The sequence below is a fragment of the Azolla caroliniana genome, unplaced genomic scaffold, assembly GCF_043228905.1.
Source record: "Azolla caroliniana isolate FFs.n. ecotype wild unplaced genomic scaffold, voAzoCaro1.0.p SCAF_10, whole genome shotgun sequence".
NCBI classification, from domain to species: Eukaryota; Viridiplantae; Streptophyta; class Polypodiopsida; order Salviniales; family Salviniaceae; genus Azolla; species Azolla caroliniana.
The window spans coordinates 16,991,986-17,009,191 of record NW_028230445.1 but is presented as its reverse complement, the minus strand read 5'-3'; the positions used below and the strand labels follow the sequence as shown (position 1 = coordinate 17,009,191).

The 17,206-nt window shown below is 50.4% G+C and overlaps 2 protein-coding genes across 2 annotated transcripts; both read left to right on the top strand.

Annotated features, from left to right (window-relative positions):
• The first annotated feature begins 11,751 nt into the window (after positions 1-11,751).
• LOC147859247 (uncharacterized) lies at positions 11,752-14,079 on the top strand. The gene is made up of 8 exons (XM_087326296.1): positions 11,752-11,919; positions 12,298-12,348; positions 12,849-12,934; positions 13,054-13,119; positions 13,401-13,466; positions 13,573-13,638; positions 13,745-13,810; positions 13,916-14,079. The coding sequence occupies exons 1-8, from the start codon at positions 11,752-11,754 to the stop codon at positions 13,986-13,988; spliced, it is 642 nt and encodes a 213-aa protein (XP_087182422.1). The 3' UTR covers positions 13,989-14,079.
• An 8-nt stretch (positions 14,080-14,087) lies between these two features.
• Positions 14,088-16,965, top strand: LOC147859246 (rab GTPase-activating protein 22-like). Its single transcript, XM_087326173.1, has 6 exons — positions 14,088-14,193; positions 14,294-14,351; positions 15,297-15,423; positions 15,508-15,557; positions 15,641-15,694; positions 15,779-16,965. Exons 2-6 carry the CDS (start codon positions 14,317-14,319, stop codon positions 16,782-16,784), a joined length of 1,272 nt encoding a protein of 423 aa, XP_087182299.1. The 5' UTR covers positions 14,088-14,193; positions 14,294-14,316; the 3' UTR covers positions 16,785-16,965.
• Positions 16,966-17,206: the final 241 nt, after the last annotated feature.

Sequence of the window (17,206 nt, the reverse complement as noted above, 5' to 3'; positions counted from 1 at the left end):
TCCCTTGCAAGGATGGCCGATCTAATCGAGCCAAATCAAGGTGCTAAGTGTTGGGATTTACGGTCCCTCCGGAAGGGATGTCCGGAGACGAATGACGGCAAGCCCGGTTGCGGTTACGGAACCGGAGGATGAAGAGTACCCGGCATGAAGCCGGATGAAGACCCGGCTACGGAGCCGGATGATGAAGACCCCGGCTACGGAGCCGAATGACGAAGACCCGGCTACGGAGCCGGATGATGAATGTACCCGGAGAGAGATCCGGATGCGGGGACATATTTGTGAATATGTTTGCCAAGGGCCCTTGAGGCTATATTTGTAAATAGCCCGAAAGTCATATGTGTATAAATATGACTTAGGGCAAACAGTTTAGTTTGTTGCTTCTCATTTTTCTGTTTTTCCACTTTAGAGGAGTGAAGAGAGAGCAGCCGTGAGCGAGAGAAAGAGAGAGAGCGCGAGAGAGAAAGAGGTAGACGCCTCTGTGTATTTTCCGCCGCCTGTGGCGAGGACAACGAGCTCAAGGTCGTCGCCTTGGAGCTCGTCATTGTACACTTCTCTGTATAGTGTTGTTTGGAGTCTTGTACTCCCGTGGTTTTTTCCCCGTTTAGGGTTTTCCACGTTAATCCTTGTGTACTCGCGTTTCTTCGTTTTGTTTCTACGTGTGTTTCCTATTTTCTGCTCCATTGATCCGCGATTAATTGGTTGTGGCCGAGATAAGAAGGTAGAGAGAAGCGTCAATTCTCAACAAACTGGTATCAGAGCGACTGTTGCAGAAAATGGAAGGCGGCGGCAGCGGGCAGCCGATGATGATGGTGCTGAATGCACAGAATTACGCCGACTGGAAGATCAAGATGGAGGATCTTCTGATTGTTCGGGACCTGTACGAACCGACTGACAGGTCGGAAATACCGAAGGGGGTACTTGAGTCGGAGTGGAAGCTCCTGAACCGGAAAGCCGTAGCGACGATCCGACAATATGTCGACGTAAGCGTCCTGCAACATGTGGCGAACGACACCAACGCATACGAGATGTGGAAGAAGCTGTCTGGCCTCTATGAGAGGAAGAATGCGTTGAACCGGACCTCCCTGATGAGGAAGATAGTGAACCTCAAGTACCGGGACGGCGAGAGTATGGTGGAACACGTAAGCACATTCATGGGATTCGTGAACCAGCTTGCGGCGATCAAGTTCCCGTTGGAGGATGCAATGCAAGCCATCATCCTGATGTGTACATTGCCGGACAGCTGGGAGAACTTGGTGGTGACTCTCAGCACCTCCTGCACCGAAGATAACTTGTCCTTACAAACGGTAAAGACAAGTATTCTGAACGAAGAAGCGCGTCGGAGAGATAAAGAACCGGCCTCCGACTCGAAGGCGCTGCTTACCGAATCGGATCGGGGAAGACAATGGAACCGGAGTCCGCAAAGACGGGAGAAGTCGGGGACCCGGTCGCAGTCAAGAGGAAGGCCTACATGCTTCCACTGTGGGAAGCCGGGGCACTTCCGAAAGAATTGTCGGCATTACCGAAAAGACAACGGAGCCGACGACACCGATTCGAAGAAGTCACCGGAGAGAAACGGTGCATACCGGGGAGCCACGGACCGGAGAGGTTCGGATCGGCGAGGGCAGGACCGGAAAGGAACGACGGCACTCGCGGCAAGTGAAGAAGAGATAATGCTCATTACCGAAGAGAGGGAGCTGAACCTTGCCGGTGTAGAGATGACCTGGGTGGTCGATTCCGGAGCGTCGTTCCACCTGACCCCGGAGAAGAAATACTTCTCATCCTACACAGCCGGTGAGCACGGTTGTGTCCGGATGGGAAATGAGGGTACGTGCCGGATTGCCGGCATAGGAGACGTGTGGCTGATGACATCAACCGGATGCAAGATGCTGCTGAAGGATGTCCGACACGTTCCGGAGGTTCGATTGAACCTGATTTCGGCCGGGAGGCTAGACGATGAAGGCTACACGGGTAGCATCCGGAACGGTGTCATGAAGTTCAGCAAAGGGAGCCTGATAGTGGCTCGGGCCCGGAAAGACAACACACTGTACCTGATGAATGCCCGGTCGTGTCCGGAGGAGCTGAACGTGGCAGCCGATACTGCCGGTGAGCTGTGGCACAAGAGACTGTGTCACATGAGTGAGAAGGGGATGAAGAGGCTTGCAGAAGACAACCTTATTCCAGTGAAGCATGTGCACCTGGAGAAGTGCACCGATTGCCTGGCCGGTAAGCAGAACCGAACCTCCTTCCACTCAAGGCCACCGACGAGACGTAGCGCACCATTGGAGTTGGTGCACACGGATGTGTGTCAGGTAGAAACGAAGTCACACGGCGGAGCCCAGTACTTCGTGACTTTCATTGATGATCACAGCCGAAAGCTGTGGACGGCGCCGTTGAAGACAAAGGACCAAGTGTTGTCCGTCTTCAAAGAACTCCACGCGAGAGTGGAAAGGGAATCCGGCAAGAAGCTGAAAGCGATACGAGCGGATAACGGAGGGGAATACCGGGGGCAGTTCCAGGAGTACTGTCGCTCGAAGGGAATCCGACTCGAGTTTACTGTGCCGAAGACGCCGGAACTGAACGGGCTGGCCGAGAGGATGAACCGGACCATAATGGAGAGGGTCCGGAGTATGCTGGCGCATGCGAAATTACCCAAGGGGTTTTGGGCTGAGGCAATGTCGACGGCGACATATGTGATAAACAGATCACCCTCAGTTCCTTTGGACGGAGACACGCCGCAGAGAGTGTGGACCGGTAAGGAAGTGTCCTACCGGCATCTGAAGGTGTTCGGGTGTCTCGCATACGTGCATGTGGCAAAGGACCGGAGAGGAAAGCTAGATCCTAAGACCCGGCCATGCATATTCCTCGATTACGGCGACGACGAGTTCGGCTACCGAGTATGGGACCCGGTCGACAAGAAGATATTCAGGAGTCGAGACATCATCTTCATGGAGGACAAGACACTCGCCGACTGGGAGTCGGAGAAGAAGATGAAGAGCTCCAAGTCGATCGGTGAGGATCAACTCTACGAGGAGCAGTCCCGACCGGCAAGGGACCGGTTAACACTCGAGGATCCGGCCGAAGACGGTGAAGAAACAGAACCGGCCGAAGAAGATGAAAACGATACCGGAACCGGCCCCGATCCCGAAATGGATTCGGATGAAGAAGAATCGGAAGAACCAGTTACCGAAGCTCCGGAACGGAGATATCCTCTAAGAGAGAGAAGGGCCCCCCGGAGATTTCCGGAACCAGAGCACGTGCTGCTAACCGACGAAGGGGAGCCAGAGAGCTTTGAAGAAGCAAAGCATGACACCCAGAGCCGCAGGTGGTTGAGTGCCATGCAGGACGAGATGGATTCCCTGCATGAGAACCACACATATGAACTTGTGGAGTTGCCGAAAGGAAAACGGGCACTCCGTAACAAGTGGGTGTTCAAGCTGAAACCGGGAGATGCCGGAAACCCCCCGAGATACAAAGCCAGGATCGTGGTGAAGGGGTTTCAGCAGAAGAAGGGCGTCGACTTCGACGAGATATTTGCCCCGGTAGTGAAGATGACCTCCATCCGGACGGTGCTGAGCATAGCGGCAAGCATGGACCTCGAGGTAGAACAGATGGACGTGAAGACGGCATTCCTTCACGGTGACCTCGAAGAAGAGATCTACATGCAGCAACCGGAAGGATTCGAGAAGAAAGGGAAGGAGCACCTGGTATGCCGGTTGAAGAAGAGCCTTTACGGACTGAAGCAGGCTCCCCGGCAATGGTACCGGAAGTTCGACTCCTTCATGACCAACGAAGGGTACCTCAAAACGCAGTCCGACCACTGCGTGTTTGTGAAGAAGTTCGAAGGAGGAGACTCTCTAATACTCCTCCTGTACGTGGACGACATGTTGATCGTCGGACAGGACCAGGTCAAGATACGGATGCTGAAGAAGGCTCTTCACCGAACCTTCTCAATGAAGGACCTGGGTCCGGCGAGGCAAATACTAGGGATGCACATCATCCGGGACCGGAAGAAGAAGCAGTTGTGGCTGTCACAGGAGAAGTACGTGACAAAGGTGCTTCAACGGTTCAACATGTCGGAAGCAAGACCGGTCGGATCGACCCTCCCGGCAAACTGCAAGCTGACCAGCAAGCAAAGTCCCAAGACAAAGGCTGAAAAGGAGGATATGATGGAAGTGCCGTATGCCTCAGTCGTCGGGAGCTTGATGTACGCCATGGTGTGTACGAGACCGGACATAGGATATGCAGTCGGAGTGGTGAGCCGGTACATGAGCAATCCCGGCAGAGAGCATTGGAACGCGGCCAAGTGGATACTTCGATACCTGAAGGGCACGGCAAACGTGTGCCTCCGATTCGGCTCCGGTAAGCCCGAACTCGACGGCTTTACTGATTCTGATATGTCGGCTGATGCAGATACCAGCCGGTCCACATCAGGGTATGTGATGACGTATGCAGGGGGAGCTGTTTCGTGGCAGTCGAGGCTGCAGAAGACGGTTGCGTTGTCAACCACGGAGGCGGAGTACATGGCGGCTGTTGAAGCCGGCAAGGAAATAATATGGATGAAGGACTTCATTAGAGAGCTCGGTATCCGGCAAGAGGAGTACCGACTCTACTGCGACAGTCAGAGTGCCATCCACCTTGCGAAGAACGCGGCCTATCACTCCCGGACGAAGCACATCCAGCGAAGATATCACTGGATCCGGGAAAGGATAGAAGACAAGGAGTTCGTGCTGACGAAGATCCACACGGACGAGAACGGGTCGGATATGCTGACCAAGGTACTTACACCCGACAAGCTGGAAGCATGCCGGAAGAGGATCGGGTTGGAGAGACATCCCATGCCGAAGTGAAGGGGGAGTTTGTTGGGATTTACGGTCCCTCCGGAAGGGATGTCCGGAGACGAATGACGGCAAGCCCGGTTGCGGTTACGGAACCGGAGGATGAAGAGTACCCGGCATGAAGCCGGATGAAGACCCGGCTACGGAGCCGGATGATGAAGACCCCGGCTACGGAGCCGAATGACGAAGACCCGGCTACGGAGCCGGATGATGAATGTACCCGGAGAGAGATCCGGATGCGGGGACATATTTGTGAATATGTTTGCCAAGGGCCCTTGAGGCTATATTTGTAAATAGCCCGAAAGTCATATGTGTATAAATATGACTTAGGGCAAACAGTTTAGTTTGTTGCTTCTCATTTTTCTGTTTTTCCACTTTAGAGGAGTGAAGAGAGAGCAGCCGTGAGCGAGAGAAAGAGAGAGAGCGCGAGAGAGAAAGAGGTAGACGCCTCTGTGTATTTTCCGCCGCCTGTGGCGAGGACAACGAGCTCAAGGTCGTCGCCTTGGAGCTCGTCATTGTACACTTCTCTGTATAGTGTTGTTTGGAGTCTTGTACTCCCGTGGTTTTTTCCCCGTTTAGGGTTTTCCACGTTAATCCTTGTGTACTCGCGTTTCTTCGTTTTGTTTCTACGTGTGTTTCCTATTTTCTGCTCCATTGATCCGCGATTAATCGGTTGTGGCCGAGATAAGAAGGTAGAGAGAAGCGTCAATTCTCAACACTAAGCCACCGAGGCATATTTGCACCATCTTGTCATCGTCGATTACGACATTAATCGAACCGAGGGCATCACACAACTCCTTGATCTTTAAGGTATAACCTGTGATCGACATGTCCCTTTGTTGCATGTTGTTTAGCTCCTGTCGAAGTTGGAGCTTTCGTGTAGCCGTGTTAGCCGCAAAAATCTTCTTGAGATTCCCCCAAGCTTCTTTCGGTGTTTTCGAATCTCGAATATAGCCAAGCATATTATCATGAACACATGATGCAAGGCAATACGACACACAACTTGCGGCATGCTCCCAAGCGAGATAGTTGGTGTGTGTTGAGTTGGGTTGAGTTTCGTGCGCTCCTTCAATGTATCTCCAGTAACCTTGTCCGACAAGGCATTGATGCATCTTGTATTCCCAAGATGCGAAATTCGTTCTGTTAAGCTTCTCGGTAGGAAGAGCGCTACCCATATGAGTGTTCATTATGTCGATTTCTTTTCTGTTGATGAGCCGGTTCTGTTGATCGTCGGCGTGTACCACAACACAATTGAATAGATTTGATTAAGCAACCACACACTCTGATACCATGTAACGAAATGAGGAGCAAGAGTGGCTGAGATGCAGCAGAAGGACTACGTGTGTGTATGCATGTGTGTGTGTACGTAAGGCAAAACAGAGAGAGAGAGAGAGAGAGAGAGAGAGAGAGAGAGAGAGAGAGAGAGAGAGAGAGAGAGAGAGAGAGAGAGAGAGAGAGAGAACGACTATATGTTACATTAACCAAAATACTTTCAACAATAACTAAGTTACAAGGGGTTGGTTTAAATACCAACTAAGCTAGGCTAAGTGCCCTTTCTACTATTTACAAAACTAGCCCGGTGTCGCATTATTACGCGCGTGCATGGAGAAAGGCGGGACCACGGGGGTCTTGGACTAGGGAGCGATGGAGCGTAGGAAGTCGCACTTCACCGTTTTCGGGGCATCCCAGAAGCACACCGGAAGCAACCAAAGGGAGAGGGAGAAAGAGAGGGAGCGCGCGCTTGACACCGACTCGCACGCACGCACGCACACGCACACACACACACACAACTCACGCCCTCATGTACAGGAAACGCAGGAAAGGGAAAGCACCCAACACCAACAAAGACGCCAATATACACAGACAGACGCAAACGTATATATACATATATAGAAGAAGAATACATTCCCGGCTTCGAGCCGGACTGAGGTAGGTTACAGTAGTCGTCTGCTGCCAAGCCGCCGTCGGGGAGCTCTCAGCTCGTCGCGCCGAGCGGGGTCTTGCACAGGAGGCCGAACCCAAGCCAACCCTGAGCGAACACGAAGGGGGAGAAGAAGAAGAAGAAACTAACTCTAAACCTAACGGTATACCCTCTAATGCAAAATGGGCAACCCCTTTCACAAAGGGTGTTCCCTTCCTTTTATAGAACAAGGATAGGGATGTGTTACAATGTGGGATAAACCCCGACTTACATGGGACCGTCTGTCCCGACTTGACTACTCTTCGGCGCCATAAAGGCGCCCTCGTTATTCACACTAAATGTACATGGGTGCGTACACACGCTGTCGAGGTATTCCTCGCGGATGCGTGGAATGAGGCGGGGCCTCGGGGGTCTTGTACCGAAGAGCAAGAGACAAAGGAGAAGGGAAGGGACCCACTACGTGTGGGCGTAGATTCACAGGTTCACGTCCCTTCAACACAAGACGCGAGTGGGACACCAACGCAGAGAGACACGAATGTATGTATATATATATTAACAAGGACAAACAACAAGAAGCACGAAGTCGGTTACAACCGAACAGGCCGGCGAACATATGCCGATGCCTGTTCGTAAACGCACAGAAAGAATGGAGTAGGTTGGAGGTGCTGCCGGAAGCACTCGGGCATTCCTCAGAGCAGCGCGAGCCTCCCGAACCTGCACAGAAAGAAGCTACGGAGTTTGGAAGAGAGAGAAGCCTTCGGCCGACAACTCGACAGCACTTCGTCCTCTCTAACCGCGATCCCCCTTTTCTCCTCCCCGTCTCCCTCCTTTTATAGGCAAGAAAGGAGTTGTTTCCCATTAACTTCCTACCTACCGAATCTACCTACCTAGGATCTTCTATGTACCTAATTCTCTCTTATGTACTACATAAGACGTATGTGCATGAAGAGCCGGTTCCTACGCTCCGGTGCACCGATTCCGCTTGTGGACGGTTTTTTTCACGACAACGCTGCACCCCGCCGATGTAACCAATGTTTCCCGGTTTCCGCCTCTGGCCGAAATTCTTCACGACATCCGCCCCCACCTAACCACACATCCACCGGTATGTGCCAAGTCCGGTTGAAGGGTGAGAGATTTCGGCCGGTGAGAAACCGGTCTTCCGTGATCCGCATCTCGGCTCGCTGCCGGTTTGATCCGTCGGCTTCGATTCTTCCTTCACGCTTACCTCCCCGTAGGCTCGTTCGACCCGTCGATGGGTCCTCTACCGCGATCTCCGTAGTACGCGTACTTCCGCTGGCCCTTGTTCGGCCGTATGAACGCCCTGCTCCCGTCGTATGCCCTTGTCCTCTCGCTGCCACCTTCCTTCTCCATGGTCTTACATCGCCGCGTCGGCTCGAACCGCCATGGTCTCCGGAACGGTGTGGAGGATCCCTTTTCGGTCAGATCGTGCATCGCCGCTCCCCGCATACTGGTGTCCTTTGCATCCGAGGAACACCCCGTAGTAGCCCGTAGGTCCTAAGTCTTCCGTTTGCCGTCATCCCCTCGCCCCCACCAGCTTGTCATCCCGGCTTGCCGTGTCAGACTTCGCTACTTCGACGGAGCTACCGAGATCTACGAAGCAAGTGTGGAGGATCCTCCTCCGGCCTCTCTTGCCATCCCCTAACCCCGACCCGGTGTAGTCCACTAGGCACTTGTCACCTCGTTCTCAGCACCTCCCTTGTGCCGTCTTCCGCTTCCTTCGTTCGGCCCCGCCCGCGCCGAACACCGTCTCGTAGTCACGCTTCGATCCGGCCCGCGATGGCCACTTGCGAGACTCTTGTTCTGTCCCAGGTGTGCCTTTCCAGCCTGACACACCTCCCCGTGTTTGCCCCTACCGGCTCCTTCCGAAACCTCATGTCGTCGGGTCCTGTTCCCTGCCGCCACCGTCCTTCTCCCTCGGTCTTATGTTGCCACGTTGGCCGAACAGTCGTGGTCTCCGGATCGGTGTGAGGGTCCCATAGGACCGGACTTCCTTACGCCCATAGCCTTCGTCACCTCGCCGCCACCGTCAGTATCTTGGTCTTACGTCGACCGCATTGCCGACTGCCGAAGTCTCTAGAACCGGTGTGAAGGATCCTCCGTAGGCTTCCGATCCGTAGCCCTTGCCTTCGTCACCTCGCCGCCACCGTCAGTATCTTGGTCTCACGTCGACCGCGTTGCCGACTGCCGAAGTCTCTAGAACTGGTGTGAAGGATCCTCCGTAGGCTTCTCTCCGTATTTTCCGACCCTGTCCCGGGTCGTCCTTTTCCGCATGCCGAGAGGGCGGTTTACTCCGCACCCTCTCCCGTGGTACCGACGTACCGTCTCCTCGGCCTCTTCGTAGGCCTTGCTCTCTTCCTCCCTCCCGGAATGGTCATCTGGGAGTCCGTTCTGCCCGGTTCTCGTCCGGGTCCGTTCGTCCTTCTCCGGATTGCCGAGTCCCGTTCTCCTGTCGCCACCGATCTCTCTTATAGGACTCACGCCGGCCCTCGGGCCTACATCCGGATCGGTGTAAGGAATCCCATAGGACCGGCTTGCATTCTCTTTCCAACTCTCGACCTTTGCCCGGTCGGTCTTTCTCCCCATGTAAAAGAGGGCGGCTCGTCCCGCACCCTCTCCCGTATAGGCACCTTTATGCCGAATCCGGCCCCTATCGAACGATCCACGACCGGATTTTGCTCCATACGAATCGGAATGCCGATCTTCTCGTGCCGCTTCCGTCCTCGGCCTCCTCGCAGGCCGTTTCCCATTCGTCTTCGCTGGCATCGTGCCAGGACTCCTCGGTACCGCCATCCATCTCCTCGGTCTTACATGGGCATACGGGCCCGAATGCCGAGTTCTCCGGAATCGGGTCCGTGGGCTTTCGTCCGCTCCTTCCCCGTATCGTCTCGCCGATGATTCTTGGCCTTCCGCCGCCTTCCTCTGCTTGGGACTCATGTGGGCACTCGGGCCCGACTGCCATCGTCTCGGGAGCAAGTGTGGGAAGACACAAAGAATCGCCCGTCCGTTTTACGCCCTTGTCCGTAGCCACCGACTCTTCGTGGTCGGCGGTCGTCTTCTTACCGATCGCGCAAGCCCCGTCTGGGCTTGCTTCCCCAATGACCGGGATCTCGGGCTGACACGCCCGAAACCGCTGGTCCCAACGTTCCGATTCCGCGATCGGTATCTCGGCCTCGTCCTTGGCCGTTCTATCTCTGCAAGTCGAGAGGGCGTTTCGTTCCGCATCCTCTCCCGTGGTACCGTCGTACCAATCTTCCGCCGTCACGTGGGGCAAGTCCATCTTCTCAGTCTCAGCATGCGGCCTCCGTCTTTCCTCCTCCTCGAGCATCGCCTCGAGAGCTGCGTACGCCTCCGCAATCCTGGCCCCAACGCCGACCTTTGCCGACTCTCTCTGCCGTTCGGCCTCTTCCTGTTGTGATGGCACGCCGTCGCGTCCCTTCCTCTTAGCCTTCTCGGCTCGCTCTTTGTCTAGCCGTTGGCACACCCTTCCTACCTTCGACTAGTCCTCCGTAAGCCCATTCGCTCCGTCATCGTCTTCGAGCTCAATCCCGATGGCCTCCCGTTCCGCTCAGTTGATCGACCTGACGAACAATAGGACCTTGTCCGCCCCCACCAAACCTTGTTCCCGCTCTGGGAGTCGAGCAAGCTGTCGCTCGAACTCTCGGAACGCCTTCGTCGCGCCCCGGTGGGTCTTTGCCGATGCTACCCACTGGTCGAAGTCGTGTCGTCCCCGGCTCTTCCGCCGTCCTCCGTATGCCTTCAGGAGCGCCTCTTCGAAGGCCTCCCACGAACTATGAGCCTCACGGAGCTCCTTTACTTCCGCATGCATCCGTACAGCTACGACCCGACAGAATAACTCCAGCCTCAACGCCTCGTCTACACCACGCTCCTCCATTTCCGCGTTGTAGGCTTCCAAGTAAGATGGGACTTTGTCCCCGTTGAAACGGCTGACTCTTTCGACCACTCGCTCAACCGCTTGTTGCGCTGCTTCTCGCCTCATCACCACTCGTGCCGACTCCAACACCACTTCGGCCACCATCTCCGCAAGGTCGTCGTCTTCCGACTCCATCCTCCCTTGCCGCCTTTCACGTCGGGTTCACCAAATATGTCGCGTTATTACGCGCGTGCGTGGAGAAAGGCGGGACCACGGGGGTCTTGGACTAGGGAGCGATGGAGCGTAGGAAGTCGCACTTCACCGTTTTCGGGGCATCCCAGAAGCACACCGGAAGCAACCAAAGGGAAAGGGAGAAAGAGAGGGAGCGCGCGCTTGACACCGACTCGCACGCACGCACGCACACGCACACGCACACACACAGCTCACGCCCTCATGTACAAGAAACGCAGGAAAGGGAAAGCACCCGACACCAACAAAGACGCCAATATATATAGACAGACGCAAACGTATATATACATATATAGAAGAAGAATACATTCCCGGCTTCGAGCCGGACTGAGGTAGGTTACAGTAGTCGTCTGCTGCCAAGCCGCCGTCGGGGAGCTCTTAGCTCATCGCGCCGAGCGGGGTCTTGCACAGGAGGCCGAACCCAAGCCAACCCTAAGCGAACACGAAGGGGGAGAAGAAGAAGAAGAAACTAACTCTAAACCTAACGGTATACCCTCTAATGCAAAATGGGCAACCCCTTTCACAAAGGGTGTTCCCTTCCTTTTATAGAACAAGGACAGGGATGTGTTACAATGTGGGATAAACCCCGACTTACATGGGACCGTCTGTCCCGACTTGACTACTCTTCGGCGCCATAAAGGCGCCCTCGTTATTCACACTAAATGTACATGGGTGCGTACACACGCTGCACCCCGCCGATGTAGCCAATGTTTCCCGGTTTCCGCCTCTGGCCGAAATTCTTCACGACACCGGTATGTCCATGAGCTAGTGTGAAACCTATTACTATGGTAAGTTGAGTTCGACTCTCAACAAAGAGAAACAAATATCAACTTGAAAAAAGCATTTTGCCAACCATGGAGATAGTTTTGGCATCAACCCTCAAAAACCATACATTCTCTTTCTCCACATTTGATGATTTTCTTGTTCCCTTGAATCCTATTGCAACTCAAACTATGAAGAAGCCAAATTGCCCCAATGTAGACGATGACAAGAAAACAATAGATGGATCATGCCCTCATGGTGTAACATAAAAAGTATGCATCCAAGGGACGCATATATTTTTGAATGTTGCACAAACACATCTGTCCACGAGGATATGGCTCGCCAGAGAGTGGGTGTCGTTGAGGCACATGGCAAACTTGAACTATGTATTTGATTTGGATTTCCTCTGACGAAATCAGCTTCTGTCGAAAATCAACGTTTTCTTTCTTTCGAGATGTTCAATTGCGGAAAAGGAAAAATGTCTCCATCGCAGAGAACAATTGAACAAAAGGGAATTGTTTGGTTGCAACAATGCGTATCGGCGACCAATCATGTGATTAGAAGTTGGAAGTCCCTCGCACGAAGGTTATGACAGGTCATTGGTGATAAAAATAAATAAAAATTGGATTCCAATGTAGGCAGGGTGTGATTTGATCGATGATGAACCAAATCTCAAGGGAGAGGAAGAGGTGGCGAGGCCTCAAAGTTTTTGTTTTTACATACATATGAGAGGAGAAGGGTAGCATCCGGTGTAAATAGACTGAAAAGTTCGAAGGGATGCCCGGATGTGTTACATTATATACATTATACATACATACTTACGAGAGGGGCAGCGTCCTGTGTAAATAGACTTTAAAATTTGAAGCTCTCCCTCTCCCTCTCTCTCTCTCTCACACACACACTGCACATACATATGTATAAAAAAAAGCTTCACTTCTCCTGGCTTCCTTGAGCTCCCATCTTCATCTTCATATAAAAAAAGCTTCACTTCTCCTGGCTTCCTTGAGCTCCCATTTCCATCTTCCCTGCTCCTTGAATTTTTAGGGTTTCTTGGTGGAGCTCGCCATTCCTGTTTGGCCCCTCCATCACTCCATCACTCCATCACTCCATCACTCCCTCCCTCCCCTCCTCTTCTTCCTCCTTTCATTACCATTCTTTTCCTCCATCTCCCCCCCCTTCTAATCCTTAGCTCCCCCTGAATTTTCTCCTTCTTGTTCCGAGGAGGAGAATCCATTGCCGTTTGGTGCACTGCTTCGTTCTTACGCTTCGTGGGAGGTATAATTATACTTTGGAAGGAGGCGTTTCCCCCTCCCCTTCCTTCTGTTTTCTTTTAGAGCTATGCAAAATTGTGGAAGTCTTTGTATCAACGTTTCTGCAATTCTTACAGTTTACAGTTCTGGTCCGAGGAGGAGAATCCGTTGCCGTTTGGCATTGATCTTCGTTCCTACGCTGCCTGGAAGGTATTGTTTTACTGCGGAAGGAGCCGTTTTCTTCTTTCTTCTATTTCTTTTAGAGCCATGCGGAATTGTGGAAGTCTTCACGTCAACGTTTCTGCAATTCTTACAGTTCTGTTCTGAGAAGGGGAAAAAACCATTGCCGTTTGGCACAGAGATTTGTTCCTACGTTGCCTGGGAGGTATTAATTTACGGTGGAAGGAGGCGTTTCCGTCTTTCTTCTATTTCTTTTAGAGCTATGTGGAATTGTGGAATTCTTTATGTCAACGGTTCTCTAACTCTTACAGTTCTGTTCTGAAGAGGAGAATCCATTGCCGTTTGGCACAGAGCTTTGTTCTTACACTGCCTGGGAGGTATTATTTTACTGCGGAAGTAGGCGTTTCAGTCTTTCTTCTATTTCCTTTAGAACTATGCGGAATTGTGGAAGTCTTCATGTCAACTTTTCTGCAACCCTTACAGTTCCGTTCTGAGGAGGAGAAACCATTGCCGTTTGGCACAGAGCTTTGTTCCTACGCTGCCTGGGAGGTATGTAGTTACTGCGGAAGGAGGCGTTTCCCTCGTCCTTCTACTTCTTTTAGAGCCATGCGGAATTGTGAAAGTCTTCATGTCAACGTTTCTGTAACTGTTACAGTTCTGTTCTGAGAAGGAGTATCCATTGCCGTTTGGCACAGACCTTCGTTCCTAGACTGCCAGGAAGGTATTAAGTTACTGTGGAAGTAGGCGTTTCCGTCTTTCTTCTATTCTTTTAGAGCTATGCGGAATTGTGGAAGTCTTCATGTCAACGTTTCTGCAACTCTTACAGTTCTGTTCTGAGGAGGAGAATCTATTGCCGTTTGGCACAGAGCTTTGCTCCTACGCTGCCTGGGAGGTATTAATTTACTGCGGGAGGAGGCGTTTCTCTCTTTCTTTTATTTCTTTTAGAGCCATGCGGAATTGTGGAAGTCTTCGTGTCAACGTTTCTGCAACTCTTACAGTTCTATTATCTGGAGGAGAATCCATTGCTGTTTGGCACAGAGGCTCGTTCCTAGACTGCCTGGGAGGTATTAATTTACCGTGGAAGGAGGCGTTTCCAGCTTCGAGGTATTTTTATTCTGTGAAAGGAGACGTTTGCCCCTCTCCTCCGTTTCGTTTAATTCTTTGCGGAATTATGGAAGTCTTGATGTCAACGTTTCTGCAACAGGCTTGTAGGTGAAGCTGCTGGCAATGACAATCAGCATTATATCTCTAAACGGTAGAAAGTAAGTAGTCTACAGAATCTTCTTTTGATTCAAGAAACCTCCTATTTCTTGGTTTGTATTCTCAATCCCCTTTCGAAGTTTCAAGAGGTGTTTTTAGTCGGGTTTTTTTACTGTCTTCTGTAAGATTTCGCTGAGCATTGACCTTCTCCAAGGATCTGAACAGTTCTAATAGGGTTTTCTGATCAAAGACTATGTGTTTTTTGCAACGGGAAAGGAAGGTTTCTGGTGTTTTAGGTATTTGTGTAGACTTGTGAAAGAAAGCTCTTTATTTTGTCTCTTTCTTCTTGTGAGCTATATACATGGGGAATTGCTTGCATAAGTCTTTCCGTTTTGTATGTGTCTTCGTGCGTATAAATTCTCAAACAGCTAATTATCATCTTCCGAACTCAATTGCTTTTTACAATTCTCTCTCATATCAGTTTGTGCTTCAAAATTCTTTAACAGTTATTTTTGTATTCCCGGTTATGTCTATGTATGCTATATATATTGTGAAAGAAAAGCTGTGTCTGTTTGTGCGTGAAATTTCTTTCACAGTATATTTCTTATTCTGAACATAAAAGAAATTTGCATTCCCTTTGTACCTATGTATGCTTTCTAATTGTCAAATGGCTATACGTAAATATTGTGTAATGAAAGCTCTGTCTGTTTGTGGTTGCGAGTCCTTGAACAGGTATGTTTCTTATTCTGAAAGGAGAAGGTGTTTGTTTTACCGTTTGTGTCTACGTATGCAAATCGTCAAATAGTTGTAAAAGAAAAGCGTTGTCCATGTCTGTGCAGCAACCCTCGTTAAACAGTTGATGTATCTTCTGAAAACAAAAGCCTTGTTTGTTTTTTGGAGAAGATATTAGAGGAAAAACCTTTACTTTATACTAAATGTATGCGGCTTTATTTTTTCTGTTTGTTAAGGTTATGATAGAGTTTATCTTTCTTTTGTGAATATGATAGGCACCTGCCTAAGAATGGTAAGAAGAACTGCCTCCCCCTCACACCAAAGCAATGGAAGAATGCATTTGACAAAGAAACAGGGCGATTACTCAATGGTAACAAAATTTTGCAAAGGGTTCGCCATGGGGTGCGTACATATTCTATTTATTTTGTTTGAGACTATAGGTCTGATAATAGTGAATTGCAGCTTACATCTTCTTTATTTGAGCAGGGTGTGGAAGCCAGCATACGGGCTGAAGTCTGGCCTTTCCTATTGAACTTGTATGGGATTTCTCTCACACTGAAATCTTTTCTGTTTCTGGCTTGATGAGTCTCTGTCTCATCCAATTTGTTTTGTTTTGCAGCTACGGATTGGAAAGCACACAGAAGGAAAGGGAGGAAGAAAGACTCGTGAGAAGGTAATAATATAATAATTAAAGGAAATTAAAAAAATGCAAACCCGCACGATTCACACTCTAGATTGTTTCTTCGTCTATTTGTAGCCAAGTGTACGAGGATTTGAAATGGAGATGTAAAGTCGTACGCGAGAGTATCTCATCCCAGAGAAAGATGACCTCTGAAGATGTAATCCCATGTGAAGGAATGGAAGCAGACAGATTGGTGGCATTTCAGAGAAGCAAGTCCGGTTTGGTCGAAATGGATGCCAAGGCGAAGCAAGAATTTATCAATTGGCAGCGAATTATGAGGCTGGATGCAGTGCGCATAAATGCTGACTGGGTTCAACTCTCTTCCTCTCAAGCAAACATATCAAAAGGAGTAGCCAATCAACTAGCTATGGAGGTGGGCTTGAGGGATAATATATTAGAGCCATCCTTGCAACATCACGCTGCAAGATTGGTGTCCATACTGGAAGTATATGCCTTATATGATCCTGAGATTGGATACTGCCAAGGAATGAGTGACCTTCTATCACCATTCGTTGCCCACTTAGATGAAGATTATCAAGCCTTCTGGTGCTTTGCATCATTTATGGATGCTGCTCGGCACAACTTCAGGATGGATGAAGAGGGTATTAAGCGGCAATTGCAAACAGTTTCCCGAATTGTGAAGCACAGTGATCCGCAGCTTTACAAGCATTTTGAGAAGATTGGTGCTGTTGACTGCTATTTCATCTACAGAATGGTAGTGGTCCTCATGAGGAGAGAACTGTCCTATGAGCAAACAATATCCTTCTGGGAGACTCTCTGGGCAGATCGAACTGCAGTGAGGCTTGATAAAGTGAAGATGTCCTGCAGGCGAGGTCGGGGTAAAGCCCCACCCACTAATGATCTACTCCTTTATGTCATAGCTGCTGCAATAAGGCAGAAACGAAGGGTGATCATGGACAACTGCGTGTGCATGGAAGAGGTGCTTGAAGAATGCAATGGCATGTCAGGAAATCTGAATATATGGGTCCTCTTGGATGATGCACGGAGTCTAATAACATCGTTTCATCATAAAATCTCTGATGATTTATCTAATGGAGTCCTCGTCAAAAAAGAAGGATGACGACATACACACAAACAACACACAGAGGCATTTCTAATTGCTGCCCGCCTGCCTTCAGTATTGGAAAGAGACGGAACTAACCGCATGATCTTTCTTCTACTTTTTGGTCTCATCTCGAGTCCTACAATTTTGCTCCGCACATACATACATACATACCTGCACATGTATAAGCTTCTACTAAATATGCTTATAATGTCTCATCAAAGGTTAGGTAGGCGAGGCGCCTCTTGTAAATAAAATGTGTATATATAATGAATGAGGAAATGCACCTTGCTTTGACTCCAATTTGTCTCTGAATCTGTGTGGGATAATTTAAGTAATGAGCTCCAGCAATAACATTTAACATATGTATGGATGAGTCACTGCCCTGCATTGACACTCCAAACCTCATCTCAGAATATTTGTGATTGTTTGGGTGAGAG

What these genes read in the sequence shown, in the direction of transcription:
- LOC147859246 (XM_087326173.1), top strand. Translation starts at nt 14,317, where the DNA reads ATGACAATCAGCATTATATCTCTAAACGGTAGAAA. An exon ending in TGCAAAGGGTTCGCCATGGG is followed by an intron (nt 15,424 to 15,507) that starts GTGCGTACATAT and finishes TTATTTGAGCAG; the next exon opens with GGTGTGGAAGCCAGCATACG. An exon ending in GAAGAAAGACTCGTGAGAAG is followed by an intron (nt 15,695 to 15,778) that starts GTAATAATATAA and finishes GTCTATTTGTAG; the next exon opens with CCAAGTGTACGAGGATTTGA.
- LOC147859247 (XM_087326296.1), top strand. Translation starts at nt 11,752, where the DNA reads ATGGAGATAGTTTTGGCATCAACCCTCAAAAACCATACATTCTCTTTC. An exon ending in ATGGATCATGCCCTCATGGT is followed by an intron (nt 11,920 to 12,297) that starts GTAACATAAAAA and finishes ATTCCAATGTAG; the next exon opens with GCAGGGTGTGATTTGATCGA. An exon ending in GTTCTTACACTGCCTGGGAG is followed by an intron (nt 13,467 to 13,572) that starts GTATTATTTTAC and finishes CAACCCTTACAG; the next exon opens with TTCCGTTCTGAGGAGGAGAA.